We start from the raw sequence: 18,897 nt of genomic DNA on the forward strand, positions 1-18,897 counted from the left end.
CACGAGTGTGTGTGTGTGTGTGTGCGTGCGCGCGCAACGGGCAACACAACTGTGTGGGGCTGGGAAAGCACATGTGTTACTTTCTCTGTTCTCTTGAAATATATTTTTGTCTTCGCTAATCACACAAACAAATATATTTTGAGTCAGGTGGCTTGTGTTTGTACTTAAGGTGCAACTTAGGAATGCCATTTAAATGTTGCACAATTTAAGACCAATTTTTGAGGAGTGCAACCCTCCCTCCCCCTCCCCCCACACACCCCCCTTTGGTTTGCTCAATTTAGTATTCATGCAGTGAGGAAAAGCAGTTATTTGGCATACCAGTGGCAGCCTGCCCATTTGATCTGATTTGATGCGATGTGCAGCCACACTTTTGGGCTTTTTACTGGAGGTGCAAAAAGACTATTAGAGCAACAAATGTATTAAAACCTGTAGCCAATATTTATATGGCAAAGGTTGCATTGCACACTTAACTGTGTTTTTATCTGACTCCTTGAAAATAATGGAAGGCACAATAAGATTAAAGCTCAAATGTATCCTTTATTAGAAACTTAAAAACACGTCAAGTACATAATCTAATGTAATATACTGTGCGTGTAATACAAAGCATTAGAAACATCATACAGTCATGTCTCACATTGCGCTAACGTCGTTTGCAAAAGCGCCGCACACGATCACACACACTTTTGTTCAAGCAAATGGCCCGATTTTTTTTTACAAACCGCTGAGTTTACTTAGATGATATAAACTTTTAATAGGCATTCCAGAGCACAGCATCAAGACAGTTTTGCAGACTGGAAGAACAGCGCTCTATTTGTGCTTGCCTTGTCCTGTGACAGGAAGACCTATCAGGTGCCCCCCTTCCGTACGCATACATGCACACACACACAAGCGCACGCACGCACACACACACACTCTTAGATGCAGACACACACACACACACTCCCCCCCAACCCTCTCTCCTCCTGACCTCATTCTGTCATCTTCGTTTTCTTTCTTCCCCACTCTCAGGTCTTTTATAAAGTGTCTCCATGCATTACACATTTAACAATGCATTAAAAATAGGCCACCATCAATCAGTCATTCAGTGGTGGAGGCAGAATCTACTTGTGGCTCCGATATGATATGTTTCTCAAGGTTCAAGAGGGAAGGGAAGGCTATGAAGTCTTAAGACGCAGCGTACGAAACTTAGCGGTGATGAAAATAACATTTATGTGCTAATAATACACCTCACCCCATAAAGCCCCACCGTGACAATTTGGGATTCGCGTTTCCTTGCGGCGCGGCGTCTTCCCCGCAAATTCCAGAAGCAGAATTAAAATAATACATACGTGCAGGCGGACGGCTGTGACAAGATTTTTGTTGATGGATGCCAAGTTAACATTGTGCTCAAAACAGTGATTTGGGAACTGTGATGCATGATACAGGATAGGTACGAGGTACAATCTGATGTAATGTTTGGGAGTGAGTCAAGCCTCGAGGGCAAATAGTCTGACTCCAGGTTGCTCATGCCAAAGCAGATGTTCAACTGACGACAGCATTACAAAAGACAGTGCTCCCTGTTATTCAGAAGGTATTTTATATTATTAGGACGGCATGTCAAGGTTGCTGAGCAACGGAGAGAGCGGCTTCGGTAGTTGTTTTGATAGCCCTATAAGAAATATTGACGATCTCACAAAGTCTTCTTTTCACCGTGCCATGGCAGTTTTGTTAACACAGAGAGGTGATTCTCCTACTAAGGTAGAGGTGGTGAAGACTGCTTGTTAGCTTTGATGTTGCAGCTCTGCTCTGAGGCTTGATCCTGCATTCTGGACTTCAAAACAGACTGCACCTCGTCACGGGTAACAGCTTGAAGAGGTAGACACCAACTGCACAGACATGCCTGAAGGACCACACACAGAAATTTGGTCAGGGGGCAGAACACATTTCCTGCCGGGCTCCACATTAACAGAATGAAACGTTAAAAAAAAATCTTATTTGAATGTGCGAGTATCCATAATTTAATCTATAATAGAGCACTCTTGTTTTTGTTGCATGTCTTTTAATAATGATCCACAGCGTGAGCCTTCATTAATTCAGAGAGGGCATGCCAGGAGAAGCCTCAGAAAATAGTTGTGTTTTATTACCCCTGCGAAGATACGGCGTTTGTTGAGGTTTTCTTTTATTTCAATTGAAACAGAAGGGATGACTTAAAGCAAAAAGCATATGATTTCTCGTACATAAATATTACATATGAAGAGTAAATAAAACCTGAGGAGGAATGGTTCTCCACGCACTGAAAGTTGATGTTTGCCAAGACAAATAATGGTGTTTTAGATATTGTCTTCTGAGCTTGTAATACAATAAAGGCTTTTAAATTTCCTCCCTTGGAAACTGCCTTGGGGCTATGTTTCTTTCTTCACTGCAACACATCACGTTGATTCAGTGACCAGCTATCTGGTAGATTGCCAAGTGTCTGGTGTTTTTCTTTTTCTTTTTTTCCCCCCGGTGATGTTACCCAGACCATTTTCACTCATTACCCCCTCGGGTCATCGCTCGCCGCAGTCTGGTTATTGTACAGACGCGACTCCATATGTCACTAATGACGCACACGATAGCTCATCAAACACGGGCCGCGGTGTTTTCAACATAAAGCAAGTTCGTCTAAAACTGAATCTACATGATGTTGCCCGGGCAAAGGCACTCACCTTGAAGCATCTTTTGAATCGCTTGCTGACTATGTACAGTGCGATGGGGTTGATGCAAGAGTTCAGCGACGCCATGTTAATGCCAAAATAGTCAAGGACGAGGAACACGCTGCAAAGAGAGGAGCCGTGAGGGAAATGACACGAAAGCTCGCAGGCTGAGCAGCAAACAATTACAAAAACAAGGCTCACGCTCACCTCAGTAGCTGACATCTATTAGGGTCTTTCTCATCATAAATAGTTGATTTCAAGATCCTGCTGAGGTACAGAGGCATCCAGCAGACTGCAAACACAATCACCAGGCAGAATACAGTTTTTGCGACTTCTCGTCTCTTTAAAAGAAGTAAAAAAAAAAATAATCACATTAATATTAACAACAAATGGGATTGCTGATTGTCGCGAAATGCACTTTGGAAATGGAAGGTTATGTTAGAACCTGCTTGATGTGCTCGGTTAACGTGTTCTCGGTGTTCCTCAGCATTTTCCTGGTCATCAGCGTGTAGAAGACTGCGGTCCAAGCCAGAGGCATGCAGAAGTAGAATCCGAAGAGCCACCAGTCTTTCACCGCTTTGTAAAACTGTTGATTAAATATGACAGAGGCCCCCAGTCCGTCAGCGCTTTAGGTGACATGATGTCCAGTGGTTACTACGATACAGCATTCACGAAAGCATGTTTAACACAAACACGGTAAGAAGAATCGGTGAGAATGTGGATGACATCTGTGCGCTGAAATGTTAATTTTAGACCCATCATTTCATCTCCTCCAAATATTACTGCAGTGACGTTAGATTTAAATATAACCAAGTGAAACACATGTTGCACCGAGGAGGGTGCGCAATTACATTTACCTGCATGAAGTGTGTGGTCTGCACAGGATGAAGAAGACATATTCTCAGATGCTTTTCCTTATAGTCCATCGTTATCATATCAAAGCCGACAACTTCAGGCACAGCCAGCAAGATAGAAGCAACCCATATCAGAGTTATTTCGATTGCCGTCCACACAGAAACCCAGATGCCTTTGATTTGATTCCAGGATACTACGGCTCGGTATCTGCTAAATCAATGAGAAAATGTTAGGGCTTGGGCAACTTTTTGTCTGCAACAATAATGTGTTTCTTTTTTTTCACAGTTTAAGAACATTTCAAGGGCTAATGCTAAATAAATCTGTCTGCACAATGAAATACAGATAGCAGACACCAAGTACTATTTTCCTGGAGGGCACGGGACTGCGCTGCTTATCTCCTTACCTGTCGACACTCAGAGCACACAAGCTCAACACGGTAATTCCAACAGAGGTTTTCTGTATGAAGGGGACAAGTTTGCATAGGGCTAAACCAAAGGGCCAATCTTCCGCCATGAGCTGCAACGGAGACAACAAAAACACCCAATCAATTCAAGCTAAGATTGAACTTTTTAGAATAGATGGAGTGCACTGCCTTCTCATTTTAACAGCACACCATGAGGCAAATAACTCACCCTGTATGCGTTGATTGGAATGTCTATCACGATGTGGATTAGATCCCCCAAAGCGAGGCTCGCGATGAGAATGTTGGGCCCGCTCCTCATGCACTTGTTTATGTATATGATTTTAAGTAAGGCTGAGTTCCCCACTATTCCAACGACGAACACGAGCACAGAGACCATAATATTGACATATTTGAAGGTGTCTCTGATTCTAGCCGACTCGGAGCACATGGGAGGATGGGATGTTTTCGGCCCTGCTACCCGGGGCGGATGAATTGAGCTGTTGGAGTTCTGTTTCTCTGGCGTTAGGAAACTGAGGGAGGCCGTCTCAGAGAGTTCAATCTCGGGGGGTGGTTGCGAATGCTGATCGGTGGCCTCTCCCATGACGAGAATACTCCCCAAGCACAGAGCGAGAGCCGCGGTCCACATTGTTTGGCGGTTTCCTCGGAGGTTCCTGAAATGATTTTGTCAGCTGAGAATGAGAATTGCGATCGTTAGCCTTGGATTTTGCAGCATGCAGAGGTAAGGATTAATTGAATCTGTTGATCAAAAGGGAAGAAGAAAACAGCACAGACACAGAATGATACAGAGAATTATGCCAGCTTACCTTTGGACGTGTATATATGCAGACTCTGTGTGAAGTGAGTCTCTGTAATACCTGGAAAGAAAGTGTGTTTCACACAAAGGACTACTCTTTGTTGCCGTGTCTGCTATAAATGCTAGAACCCAGCTGAGGGAAATCCGGGTTTTATAGACTGAGGTATTGTTGTCAGCATTAGTCATCGATCTGTCTGTAGTGACTGTAATTACTTCCCTTGATGCATCACCCCGAATGAAAGGACAGCGTTGAAGTGTACTGTCTGTTATCGCAGTGAGATCATTTTATGGGCCTCAGCGGGGATATTACGCTTCAGCGTACCACCCCTCTTTAAGTCAAATTTGGCCATTATCTTGTCTGACATAAAGGTTCATCACAAAATCTAAAAGTATCAAAATGTCTTTTTTTAGCGAAGTTTTTTTTTTGTGCTCAAAGCCACAAAAGTGTCTATCAGTATAAGACACTCTTTCAAGCCGTGACTAATGAATATAACCTACACGGCGTTTTAGCTGCACATGAGCCCGATGCACAAATACTGCTAGGCAACAAGAAGAAAAATTATACAAATGGAACTGCAATATTCAGCGAGTTTCCTCCAGAGCTTTTGCTTCGGTTGACATTATCACGTTTTGAAAATATGAGTCGTCTCCCGCCTACCAGAGAGATACTGCCTCTGCATCTCTCCTGAGAGCCCAGGAGAAGGTGACTTCTCCCCTCGACAGCTTTATGACAACGCGAAGAGCCTGGAGGAAAACGAGACATGTGACAATGAGAGAGATCCTATTGTTAATAAAGCAACTCTACTTTGAACGCTCCAATCTGTGCCTCATTGACAAATGACCTTGGGAAACTGTGTGGTGGCATGTTTCCACAAGAACTACAGATTAAGAAAAGCGAGCTAGAAATGAAAAACTATGACAACTGCTAGGTATTAGTTTCTATTCTTGTTTCTTTTCCATGCAGACTGCTGGAGAGGACTGGAATGCAACTGTAGCAACCGTGATTTGACTTAACTAAAGATTCAAGAGTCGTTATTGTCATTATGAGAACATAACACAATTTTGCAGAGAACCCGGCTTAAAGGCACACATAAATACGCAGACATTTAAATATGACTTATAGAATAGAAAAAAACAGCCTTAAGTAAGAAAAGTAAAAAATACGCACAAGAAAATGTAAACATTGTGGCAGTGAGCGTAAAGTGCAGCTGAGTGCAAGTTCCAGTCTATGAAATGTTGTGAGTGTGTGATTGTCCTGAGGACTGATGGTCTGTTTGATTGTCAGCAGGGGTGAGTGTGTGTGTGAGAAGGTGTGTGAGTGCATGTTGTGGCTGGCGGGGGGAGGGTGCATGTGTGAGAGTGTTTCACCATGGGGGTGGGGGAGTGATTGCTTTAACAGCTCTGGGGAAGAAGCTGTCCCTTAGTCTGTTTGTCGTTGTTTAAATGTTCCTGTACCTCTTTCCTGATGGAAGAGGTACAAACAGCGTGCTGCCCGGGTGGGTGGGATCTGTTGCTGTGCGTCTAGCCCTTCTCTGGAATCAGTCAGATTCCAGAGAATCTGAACCGAGTCCAGATCTGGTAGACAGCATCCCACAATCCCCTGCACTGTCCTCACCACCCGAGCTAAGTGCTTCCTCTCCTGTGCTGTGTGACTGCTGTACCAGACTGTCACACTGAGACAAAGGATGCTCTTGAACCTCTAAACACGGGTAACAAATCTTTTATCTTTAGGCCGTCTTCCATTTTAATCTCCAGTCTCGCAGTGTTTTTTTTACAGTTACTTTGATTCACAAAGATTTTGATTAGTTTTGATGTAAAACTGATCTGCACTGAAGTTAGTGGATGCATTGCCTTTATTCGGTCAGATTTTTGTGTAACTGCGCACTAAAGAAACTATCGTGAACACAGGTCATCAAAGTTACTGTATATGGTTCCTTCCCTTAACTGCTAAACAAATGTGAACATGTGTTTAGATCATTAGAACATATGTGCTGATTCAGACACTAAACATTAGGTTACGTCTTTGTGGTACCTAATGAAGCAGTTACACTCAACGTTCATGCACAGGTTGACCTTCATATTTTACTCTATTGTCTCTTAGTTTTAGTTCCAGTATTTTCCTCATCGGGGGCCCTCCATGCCGGGAGCTGTGTGTGACCTGCCTATGGGGGTGCAGTCCTGGGGGGTCCTGCTCCAGGACTTTATGGCGGTGGTGTGGGCCCCTGTCTGTCTGAGTCGGGGTGGTCTCTGTGGCAGCGTCCTGTGTGGCCGTGGGCTGTGACACCTCTCCGTGTGGACAGCTCCTACAGAACGGTGTTGAATGAATGAATGAGGGTCGGGGATATGGGGGGTTAGGGGTGTTTGTTTTTTAATGTAAAGCACTTTGAGTTGCATTTTTTGTGTATGAAAAGTGCTATATAAGTAAAGTTTGATTTGATGACATTGATGATTAGATTTGACCTGAGAATGTCATGATCTTTACTGATTGACTGGACGACAAAATGTGTGCGCAAGTTACCAAATATGGTTCCTTGCCCCATAATGGGTTAATAACCAAATGTATAAAATATTACCATAGTATTAGAGGCTATGTCTGTCTGATCTGCACCTTTGCTCATCAAAAGGGGCAGGTCACTGGCCAGGGTTTCTGAGCTGCTACAGATATTTCCTTCAGAGAAAAAGTCACCACTGGCACCTCAGTGGAGTGGATACTAAAACTGAATCATCTGTGTCACTTGCTTGACTTGCTCAATGAACTCAATTTGTCCTGTCATGAGAGAATGACAAGTGTCTTCAGGTTGCCAGATAGGAAATACTGGACTTCAAAGCCAAGCTGCAACTGTGGGGACGGGTGCATATGTGACATGTTCCCAACATTAGCAGGCAATCTGAGGGAGACTGAGGCTGGATCTGTCTTCCCTCGCTCAGGCTGTGGACAGAATTTGCAGATGACCCGAGAAAGGCAAAGGAGCGGATATGACTAATTTTTGAGTACATGTCCAGGAAACATCCACGTCAGCTCGAGAAGACGATCAGCTCAGTGTTGAGGTTGCAAACGACAGCTGGCTGAAAAGTGTGCTTGACCTAAAATCACTGCCAGTATTCTGAAGTCAAGGCTTAATATCCTGAGAAGCACCGAAAACATTGCAGGGCCAATCCAGTTGTTCATATATTCATTAAAATTGCTCTGCCAGTAAAGCGCTGGTGAAACTCTTTGTCTTCTGCGTCCTCTGAGGAGACCTGCCTTGCCAGAGTTCAGGGGGGTTCGTGTGGTGGATGGAAGATTAATGACTTTGGCGAGAGCTCGAACACAGACAGATTGGGAGTGGGCGGAGCAGAGCCTCTCTTTCAGCTGTCAAGGTAAGCTGTGTCATCAGTTTGGGTGCGAACGGGTCACCTGCTCCTGCCCCCTCTTGTCTCTCATGACTTAGACATCTGTCAAATTCTTAATTATTTCTCTCGCTTGTAGTTCAAAGGGAAATTGAATATCCCCAGTTGTTGCAAGCCGAGGTTAACATGGACACTGTCCCTGAGTCTTCTGAGGTAGCCTGCTTGTAACAAAAAAACCTGTCTCAGTCTTTTTCTTTTTATACAGTTAAAAATCTGATTGAGTAAATTTACAGTTTTTAGGTGAAACTAATTAAACACTTTTTCTTTTATCTCATCCACTATATCTCAAATAAGTCAATTACAGATCTTTTTACTCCATTTACAGCTATTAGTCTCACTTTTATCAGCAATATTAAAGCACTACTTAAACAGTAAAATTAATTAAAATCCATCAATGTAATATGTTTAAACAGACCTATCTGCAAAATGAATATAATTAGTTTCACTACTCCATATTTCGTTATCTTTACAAGAGGATTCTCAGACATATACAGCCATAGGCATATGTACGTGTAGATTATATGTAGATCACGTCCAACAACTGTACACAAGTCTTGGTTTGTGATGCTCACAGGACGAGACAGAAGGTGGAAAAAAGTCGAGGAAAGAGCATGATAGACTTTGGGTTAATCTCATCTCATAACACTCAAGCCAGAGCCAAAACAAACTCCTCACGTTGAAAAGGTAGTTCCAGTGCCTGGAAATGACAGTGATGGCCTTTTTTCATTTTCCCACAGTAATAGCAGCGTGCGGCGCCTATAATATCAGAGGTGGAGAGGTGATTGTGAATCTGTTTTTTTTTTTTTTTCCTGCAGGTTCCAGAGGTTGAATCTTAAAAGGATCTTCATCTTGCTCAATGTTTGAGCATTGCCAGCAGCTCTATGAGCCCTTCACATATGGTGAACTACTGGAAAATGAAACCCACTTTGTGAGCGTAGGTTTATTTTACTGAATGTCAATTTATTAGACAAAACGTTCCGATAACCTTTGCAGAATGACAGAATCACCTCCATTTGTGGCTGGGAAGGGCTTAGAACTGAGGAGGACCGTAAGTTAAGATAAATTTGAAATGTTGACAGCCTTTTATTTTGCTCTTTTGATGTGAGCAAGCTAAACAAATGAGAAGAGCTTATCCAGGAAGAGACAGACAGATTGATGTGAACCCTCAGCGCCTGTCATGAGTGACAAGGATGGGGGAAGCTGCTCAAGAACAGGCAAGGGACAGGTTGGGAAAATGCACACTTTATATAAATTTTCCCCACTCGTGCAGAAAAGAAGTTGTACACAGACTTAAGTATTCATGCAACCTGGAGCCTTGTCTTGACAAATTAGCACAAATAATGAATATGTTAAATATGCAATCCTTCACGGGTCTCATTTAGAGGACATGAATAAATGGATATTCTTCTTCTTTACTCAGACCTTATTGAAATCGCACATAAAACCTCCCACAGGCTGTCAAAGACATTCCCTACATTTGTGATGAGCCTGAGATAAACATTGCGAATATGCACAGATTTCACCACCACAACAAGAGGCAGCTGATGAGCCAAATGTAGGTTTTGCAGTGACATTGCTGTTTTTGTGGTCTCTCCCACACTCATGTGTTGGATTATTTGTCAAGGGAGGTAGAAAGATAGCGCTGCTAAATTAACTAAGCATAATCAGAAATAATAAATAACTTAGCAATTTTGCGTAACAGCTAAAGTAAGTAATTAAAAAGTTCTGCCTAATTGGGAAATGTTTTGTGACCTTATGTCCTTATGTTTAAAGCAGCACGTGCAGCGCCTGATCTAGGTCAAAGTATGAATTAAAGGCAACATTGGTTCCCTTTGATGAAAGGTTTGCACAATGTTAATGATCCCTAATATACAAAGCTGTCCTTCTGGGAAAGCAGCCATTAAATTATCATGTACAGGAGCGGCTGATTTCACTTACATAATCTTTGAGGACAAGGACGTAGCGGCTGGAATCAAAGGCATTTTCACCAATAAAGGTTCCTCCGTATGTTACCGTCCCAGTGGAATAATATGGTAATTACTCCATAAAGTTACGACTTTAATTTTAGAAAAGGCCTTAGAGTAATGGTTTGACATTTTGAGGAAATATGCTTCTTCACTTGTGGTGGAGAATTAGATTGAATATTGATACCACTTTCTTGGTTACGGTGCTGTGCGGCAATTTAACTTAGCAGAAGGCTAGCTTTGTCTGAAGGTATCGAAACCTACAATGTGAAAACTGCTACCAGAATATATTTAGGTGATGAACTGAGGTGTTTTATTACCCCCAAGACCAGACTAGCTGATGCCTTCTTTTAATCTTTAAAGGAGCAGCTTGTACAATTTAGTGACATCTAGTGGTGAACTTGCACATTGCAACTAATGTTCCTCACTTTTAAAATGTGATGGAGAACCTTCAGCATAAAACAAATCATCAGCATTTGATTTGTCCATTCTGGAAAGACATAGAAACATGGCAGAGCAACATAGCAGACTCTGAGGATGAGGGCACACAACCTTTATGAATATGATAGGCTCAATTTAGGCTAAAAACAAAACAAAACAAAAATAAAACAAAATCTGACAATGGGTAGTTATGGGAGATGATGACAAAAGTATAATTATGAATACATTATTTAACTTCTACTCATAGAAACCCCTAAATCCCAGCATGGACCTTCAATCTAAGAAAAAAGCAATTATACATAACATGATATTTCATGCATTGATATTCTGGTCTGTTATGCTTTCAAAACATGTTTACATTCAGACTGGTGGAAGGACAACATTCAAAATACACATTCACGTGTTATTTTTACTACTACGTCTATAGGAAATGCATGGAAATTACTTCATAGTTAATTAGATAATCCCTCATTGGCATATTTAAGTGGAACTGGTTTCAAGCCTCACACTATTAGCACATTTCATCTCACTAGGCAACACATCACTACGCACATAGACCCACAAGAAAGCCACCTTTGCACATCAGGAAAACACTGTACGCTTTGGTGTGGGCTCATAGCTGCAGGTAGGTAATGATAAATGCACTTCAAATGAGCATGCTGTGTTTTTATTTAATGTGTTGCCCATATATATATATATATATATATATATAGCACATGACAAACATAGGCGCTTCTACGGCAGCCATTAATGATAATCAGCATTCTCCCTGAAAAAAAGAGTACATTTGAGAAAGGGACAATGTGTTGTTTGTCTCTTAATATAGCCCATTTGTCCAGAGGGCCAAGGGAGGCCAGGACAAGGCATTCTGGAGATATATACTGTATATGTAATGAAGAGCAAAGGTTTGCCCTCTGCTTGGTCAGATAAAGACCTCCATGTCCTGCCTCCCTCCAAATATGCACATTATGCAGCATTACAGATCCATTTCCCAGATGCAGAAGCTTAGCAAACAAATGGAAAAGAAGAAGCCATCCGAAAAGATAAATGCCTACGCACATTAAGTCGGAATGGCAGTGCCAAAGTTTAAAACCATGTGTTATTTTAAACTTCTGGAGTGTCTGCCCCTTATAGTCACTCAAAATTATATTCAGCCGGCAAAGATTTGTGAGCTTTGTAGAAAAAAGATTTATGGTTCACTTGTTGTGCTAATGCGGATATTTCAGTAAACACCGGAAATAAGTTCATGTGAAATCTAGAATGAGAAAATAAACAACTATCTTTAGGAGGAATAGCAGCTTGAGTGTAGACTGTAGGAAAGAGAAAACTTGAGAATTGAATAATGACCAAGTGTTGAAATAAATAAAATAACTATCCTCTGACATCTTGACCAAGATCTTAAGCATTTAACGTTAACACCCTACCTTTCCATTACCTAACTGGGGATGACTCGCCATTTTCAGTATATTAAATGTACAGTGGGTTACCGTTCAGATGGACAAAGCCCCAGTACAAACCTGAAGTTCCATTAGTATTTCTACTCCTTGGGAAGAAATATAAACGAGGCCCATGAGAGGAAAGTGAGCAAATGCCAGGAGCTCGTGGAGGAGTGCAGAAGTCATGGCTGGTGGACTCGCTGTGGCGAGGTGAGCCATATATTCCATCACTGAAGCCACAATGAAAATAAAACCACAAGGTGGCTACGGATTAAGAGCGGAGACCCGTGGCTTGCTGCTGCTGGGCAGCCAGGGCTTGTTCAAATGAGTGTCGGGGTCAGATGCAAGACCTGAGACGCCTGATGACTCCGTTAACATTACTGATTCATCACACAGACATGTCTTCAACTCAAACCTTGAATAAAAGGTAGGTAAAAGAAAAAAAGGTAAAAAAGAAAAAAAAAAAGAAAAAAGTAGGTACTAAACAGGATATTTGGTGAAGTACACGCATGCATCAGAGACAATTGTGTTGGGGCTTCAAAACTTCCCAGTAATCAGTAGCAGATATATGGTGTGTGCAATTTAATGTTTAATTTGTCTTGTTTTCCAGTCTGTTACAGTTTCTTTCACATTGATAATGAGAAAACAATGTGCGTTGAATTTTAATAAATAATAGTTTTCCAGTAAGTTTCTTCCATAACTCTAATGTCTAATCTTATTTGTTTCTCTCTACCAGAAGTTTGACGCTTTTCTTGTTCTCTACTAGACATTTTTGAGACAATGAATCCTTCACATTCTTGTGATAAATAAACCATCTTTGCAGGATCCTTTAATAATATAAATCAGGCGCATCATGAAGAACATAACACGGGCTTTTTGGTCTCCATACATATTTATCAAAAGATTCCTGCGCATGTATACTGATAGAATTAGACAGATCTGTCTGAAGCTCATTTCAATGGATTTCCAATTCACTTGCAGCTTAGTTTACTCTATTGCAACCAGTCTACTCTTTTGGTCAGTTGTAGACTTCGCTAGTGATTTATATCCATTATCAAGTTTCTATATATGACCCGCTGGCACAGTGTTAATTAGGTGTTCTTCCAAGACATGAAATTATACAGTGAGTGAGTGTATAGCTGATTTAGACTCACACTTGTACGGGACTTGCAGATTGTGAGAACACACTCCTGGGATGGGAATATTTTATCTTTGTCTGCTTCTCTTGCTTTCACTCAGTCAAATTTACATTTGCATGAGAATAACAAAGAGCAGTATTTCCAGAGTAGGTTCCCAAAGCTTTGCAACGCCAGTATAATAGCAGATTTTTCAAAAGACAACAAATTACTATTGCTTTAGTATTACTAACCACGAGTACACCCCTGTGCAATATTATTAAAACTGGCAATGATTTGAAATTGTACTCTAAGTTTGTGTGTTTGATCTTTTGAGGTTCTTTTTAATTATCCATAACATATAACTGCTTTCGCTTCAACTTTAATACGATACCATTATATTAACAGATACACATGCACGTTTTTTGTTGAAGGTAGATTGTTTGGTTACTGTTTGTTTCATCTGTCTTCTATATATTAATGTAATCCCACACTTAGACAGGTATTGAGATCAGGACTCTGTGTGGGCCATAGCATCTCATTGTGCTCCTCTTTACTTTGGATTGATCTTTATGTCTCTGTAAGTGTTTGCGTATGTTCGTGCTCACTGTCATTTGGCAGAATATATTGGGAACCAATCAAACACATCCGCAATGGTATTCTTTAATAGATAAGAAACTAAACTCCTAAAGAGCTCAAAGACACGGTATACAGTATATACATTAAATACTGTGTGCAGTGCTGCAGAACAATGGCAGTGGTAAGTACTACAGAAGAAAATGTATCAAATAAAAGAGGGGGTGGATTTAATTTTTTTTCGCTACACTTCTTTCTCTTTGTATTATGTCTGCCAAGTATATGGTTACTTATCTTTCTAGGGTTGCTATGGTACACTAGTGGGAGCAAATCATGCTGTTTTTATATGGCCATTTCTGTATCTGATTCTTCTTTGTGCACGCTGTTTCTCTGCTCAACCCGGTTTCAAAAGGAAACTCAAGGATATCACGAAGATGATGCAAACACCTGACTCTTAGGACAAATCAACTGAAATGGAGACAACAACAAATGCTGGTTTTGTAAACATCGTGAAACTAAAAGAGGTCAGACAAAAAAATAAATAAATAAATAAAAATCTCGCCTGCATCAGATGAATTCACAAAAAAAAAAAAACACCGCAAACACACAGTGTCTGTTGATCTTTTCGAATGGCCTCGCAAGACATTAGTCTGTGATACTGGCCACTAGTTTTAACACAACCATGTAAATGAATTTAGCCTTAACAAATTCATACCTGCTTGGTTGAAGCAAAATAATTGCATCCCCACAAGCCTGACACAAGACGAGAGACATAAAGGAGTCGGCACTCTCAACTCTGATGTCTTGTCCACACCTTATGTTGCACCAGCTCATGACAAGTACTAGTAGTCCCGTAGATAATTCTTAAAGAGGGAGTGTGGGACTTCCACATGTAAATGAATGTTCATTACAGTCAAGCCCTTTCCAAACAAGCTCACACAGTCTTGATATATCCTGCCACAGGCTGGTGCATCTCTCTGTATTTTGCAGTATATCAGCTCTAGGTAGCGAGGAGCAGGGCGACGCTAACAGCAGCATCAGAGACGAGGATTACAGCCTGGAAAAAGAAAGCGATGAAAAAGACAGCAAGGACATATGCAGCACAGCATTGCTTTTGGTTCCTTGTCATTCGAGAGCACTAAAAGAAGATAAAAAAAAAAAAACTATGTTGCGGCTTTAATGCAGGGTAGTTGCATGAGTTTCTGACCCTGGGTGCTGAATGACTGAGATTAATTATTCTTTCCATCTGTAGACTACAAACAAATGACAAAAGAAATGACAGCTGAACCACAAAGACATGTGGCTGATATATGACCATGTAAGTGTGTTTCATTTGGGGTGCGTGTCACAGAGAAGGTTTACAAAAACAAACACACAGTGAGGTATTTCGGCTTTCTGAAATACAGCAATATGTCCTTGCTAGGACACCAAGAATATAGGAGGTTTCTCTGACTGTTATTATTATTATTATTAAACTAACATTTGAAATGCACTTTGTAGAGGACCCTGTGAAATGGTGAATAGATACAATTAGCATATATGAAGCCCTTCTGTGTGTTTTAGAGATAAGTTTCCTAATGCCCAAGAATCGCTGGATTTCAGTTTTCATAGCCTTGCCTAGCCTTGTCACAGTGTAAGTTTTATCTTGTGAAAGATGATATGACACGGTATCCAGAGACATGGAGTTTCACCGTTTTGATTTATTCATGAAGCACGAGTTAAAGAACCTCAAAGAATTTAATAAATTATGAAGTGTCTTTGTTTTTTCTCCTCAGAGTCTTCCTAAAAACATGAAGTCTGACTTGGAGATATCCCCAGATAATGAAGTGTTGGATTTGCTCAGCGAGGAAACTCCCCAAACTCCCGCAGGCTGCCAAGGAGAAACTGAAGAGTCTTTAACAAATCTGGACAAGGTGGGGAAGAAACTGCCACTTTCAAACTGCTCCTTTTCCTCTCCCTTTTTTTTTTCCGTTTATGGAACATGCAATTAGTCTGCATTTGTTTTGTACCAAAACTGTCACTGCTGCTGCTTCTTTTAAAACGTATCAGACTGACTGTTTTTGAATGCCTCATTAACTGCAGAAATATTTAGATGCTATGTATTTCCAATCCTGTGTCGCTTTGCGGGAGAGAGAGTAAAGAAAGAATTATAAACATCTAGTCCTACAATGCTTTCAGATTGGGCTGCTCCAGACTCTGTCGAACATTTGCTGTGAGTGCTGCAAAGCAACTGACAAAACCCCCAGAGGCCGGCGATCAGATAGCCCATAGTGTTGACCCAAAAGAGGTGAGAGAGGGAAAGTGTGCCGCTAAAACCACAGTTAATATGGTGACACTGTCATGTCCAATAAAAAGGGAGTGAACTTGTACTGAAGAAAAGTGTGATTTTGCTCATTCTCAACTACCATGTGTAGCTGGGAATTGGAGGCATCATGGAAACCCACCAACATCTCAGAAGTGGACTACTTCTGTACTGAGGAATGAGCTAAAATCCCTCACAGCCACTGTAGACGGGTCAGCAGTTACCGGAAATATTTACTTGCTGCACAAAGGTGTCACAGTATATAAATCGGGGTGGGCAACTTAAATGATGGAGGAGGCCACAATATTTGTCAGTTCAGGGGGTCACAGAGGGCCGCGAACGTTCTAACCAGGTATATGACAAAAATGCTATTTTATATAAATATGTGCATATGTCCTTTTTTTAATTAACCAACATTCATCACAGTATCTCAATATTTCAAACGCATGTATAAAGATTCCACTCTTCAACAACAATGGGTTTGAACAAGGAAACAAAAAGTAACCACATACTTGGATTTTTGCAGTTTTCATGAATAAAAATGACCATTCAAAGATGCTGCACAGCAAACCAACATAAAGTCCAAGAGCACATTTTGCTAATTTTTACAATTAAAAGACGGATATTTTTTCCTGCAGAGCTGTTCTACATCACCGCCCAAGTCAGTAGGACTGTTTCTCTTCTAATCAGAAACATGTGGCATTACCTGTTGGTTATTGAGTTTTCTTTTCGCAGTGTTTGACCTTTCCTGCTCGGCGATTTTCTTTTTCTCTTGGGTGTTTAACTGTGACTGGCCACCAGCATTATAGGGCATTATCGCCATATTACGCTCTATCGCCATCTACAAGCCCGGCGTTCTTTCTCGCTGATGGAGAAGGTGGATGCGCTATGAAGCCGCGCCTGCCAACTAGCGGCGAACTGTGTTATTACAACTTAAAACAGCTGGGATCGGTAGAGGAAGTGTTTTTATAATTTTCCAAAAATTAATCCAGCGGTGCCTAGTTGCCCTTCCCTGATATAAATAAATGCGCAAGTATAGTATTTGTCTTTCCCTTGATTGATTTGGATCTCTTTGTTACTCTCAAGACTTTAAAATTCACTAATGCTTTGAGTCATTTATGGAGAAATGAAGAATATAAAGGGCACAAAAACGTTTCAGCGGCTATGACCCTGTGTGCATGGATTTAAGCGGTTTGCCATTCCTCTCTAACATTTCTAAATAGTATTTTTGTGCAGTGCACTTTGGTTGAGACTGAAATGTCTCCAGGAGATAAGCCAAAGGGCTTTTGAAGATCCCGATTGTCATTAAACTGCATGCAGATACCCACTGGGCAGACCAGACTAATCCTAATGATGCTGGAAGCAAAGGCAGGTTCAATCTGTTATCTTATATTTTAGTTTGAGGCAAAATACCAGCAAAACAAATCATATTCCAATCAACCTTTAGCTGTAGTTCAAACACCGAGCTTGGAGTATATGTTAAAAATTGTATGTGTGCAGCATTTAGCTCAGTGTGTTTGAGTGCATCAACCATGATAGCAAGTGCTTCAAGTTCCAGGATAAGCAACCATGGGAGAATTGATACAGATGGATTTCATGCACCCAATCTGTCCTACCAGGGTACAACTTTCAGTTACAATGAATCTAACCTGTATAAAACACCAGTAGCCCAGATATCTGAATTTCACCAAAAGACAGTTTGACCATCTAACTATTTGATTACTTTGGATCTTACATCAAACACTTTTCTCTCTGAATTCATAAACCATGTCAGTAAACCCCATTTAAACAGCCTGAATCCAGAAAGATGGGCTTCACAATGAAAATCTATGCTTTAATTTCTGATTAATATTAAAACGAGTATATTGGCTTCATTAGTAGATGAGTAATAATAACTAAAGTGAAAATGAAAAATAAATAATGACAGCATATATATACACTGGAAATTCCTCCTGGGAAAATAGATGAAAGATATCGCAGACTGTGCCAAAGGGTGCAACGGTTATCACTACAGAAACTGTGACTAATGGGAACCCAGCGATGCAGACAGATCAAAAGGTCAGAATTGTTCGTGTATATTGCTAGCTTCCACCATTAAATGTTTTTTTTTTTTTTTTTTTTCAAATTAAATGTCTACTCTATTCAATCGGTGACGCTACATATTTCATGACACACCGCACGTTGAAAGGTCTGGAATCCAATGAAGGCTCAGATCAAAAAGCAGGTTACACACACCATCGACCACAGGCGGATATCTCGTGCAGATGAAATTTGCTTTTCCTTTCCTTTTTTTTTTTTTTTTGGCCGTGTCCTGACACCTTTAACTACATCACAGAACACAAACAAGCCCATGCCACAGCACATAATCGACTCTCAGATGCTGCCTCGACTGCCAGGAAGGATTCTCTGAAATAGAAATCACGGACAATAGAAAAGAAAATTTGATTCCAGTGTAAAATAAAACGCTGGATTATAGGCAGTGTCCAATTTTTTATTTTTGTTTTGTTTTGCGACTTAGGTTTATGCCCTATAGAATAGCCCACATTACTCTCAACTAGAGCAGCTTAAAGGAACAGCACATCTGGAAAAGGGCAGATGTGGAATCCCTTAAGGTGAATCTGCCAATTCACTGACAAGACGTCTATTCTACTTGATGTTTGACTGTTCACCTCAATCATACTTGAACGCTATGGAAAGGAGGGCTGCTATTCTGCTGCATTAGATTTGTGTGATGGTCCTGGAAGACAAACCTCTGCAGCCAGGGGACTTGTTACCACGAACACGGACGTATTCATTAGGATGTGCATTTCATTTTACAATTAAAATCTATTTTATTATCTGCTGCTCCCTGTAGCAGCATTTTGAGATTCGTTTTTCAATTATTGACTAAATTGGCAGGATACAGAATTGACAAAGTATCTTGGTGAGA

The 18,897-nt window shown here is 40.9% G+C and overlaps 1 protein-coding gene across 4 annotated transcripts; it reads right to left on the minus strand.

Annotated features, from left to right (window-relative positions):
- Positions 1–517: 517 nt before the first annotated feature.
- Positions 518–16,814, minus strand: LOC125017686 (endothelin receptor type B-like). Of its 4 annotated transcripts, XM_047601112.1 has the most exons (10): positions 16,675–16,814; positions 5,403–5,488; positions 4,755–4,805; positions 4,160–4,601; positions 3,931–4,043; positions 3,530–3,734; positions 3,118–3,258; positions 2,880–3,013; positions 2,685–2,793; positions 518–1,879 (listed from the first exon to the last, which is right to left on the minus strand). In XM_047601112.1, the coding sequence occupies exons 1-10, from the start codon at positions 16,807–16,809 to the stop codon at positions 1,733–1,735; spliced, it is 1,563 nt and encodes a 520-aa protein (XP_047457068.1). In that variant the 5' UTR covers positions 16,810–16,814; the 3' UTR covers positions 518–1,732. The 4 variants fall into 4 exon arrangements, with proteins under 4 accessions (XP_047457068.1, XP_047457067.1, XP_047457069.1 ...); XM_047601111.1 differs by lacking the exon at positions 5,403–5,488; XM_047601113.1 differs by lacking the exon at positions 5,403–5,488 and having other exon boundaries at positions 4,160–4,619.
- Between the last annotated feature and the right edge of the window lie 2,083 nt (positions 16,815–18,897).

Source organism: Mugil cephalus, chromosome 12, assembly GCF_022458985.1.
Source record: "Mugil cephalus isolate CIBA_MC_2020 chromosome 12, CIBA_Mcephalus_1.1, whole genome shotgun sequence".
Taxonomy (NCBI): Eukaryota; Metazoa; Chordata; class Actinopteri; order Mugiliformes; family Mugilidae; genus Mugil; species Mugil cephalus.

Bases quoted from the DNA above. Each gene is read 5' to 3' on its own strand.
- LOC125017686 (XM_047601112.1), bottom strand. From the start codon at position 16,809: ATGGCGATAGAGCGTAATATGGCGATAATGCCCTATAATGCTGGTGGC. The intron at 3,014-3,117 runs GTTCTAACATAA...CTTCTTTTAAAG, and splicing joins TAACCGAGCACATCAAGCAG to AGACGAGAAGTCGCAAAAAC. The intron at 2,794-2,879 runs GTGAGCGTGAGC...CTCTCTTTGCAG, and splicing joins AATAGATGTCAGCTACTGAG to CGTGTTCCTCGTCCTTGACT.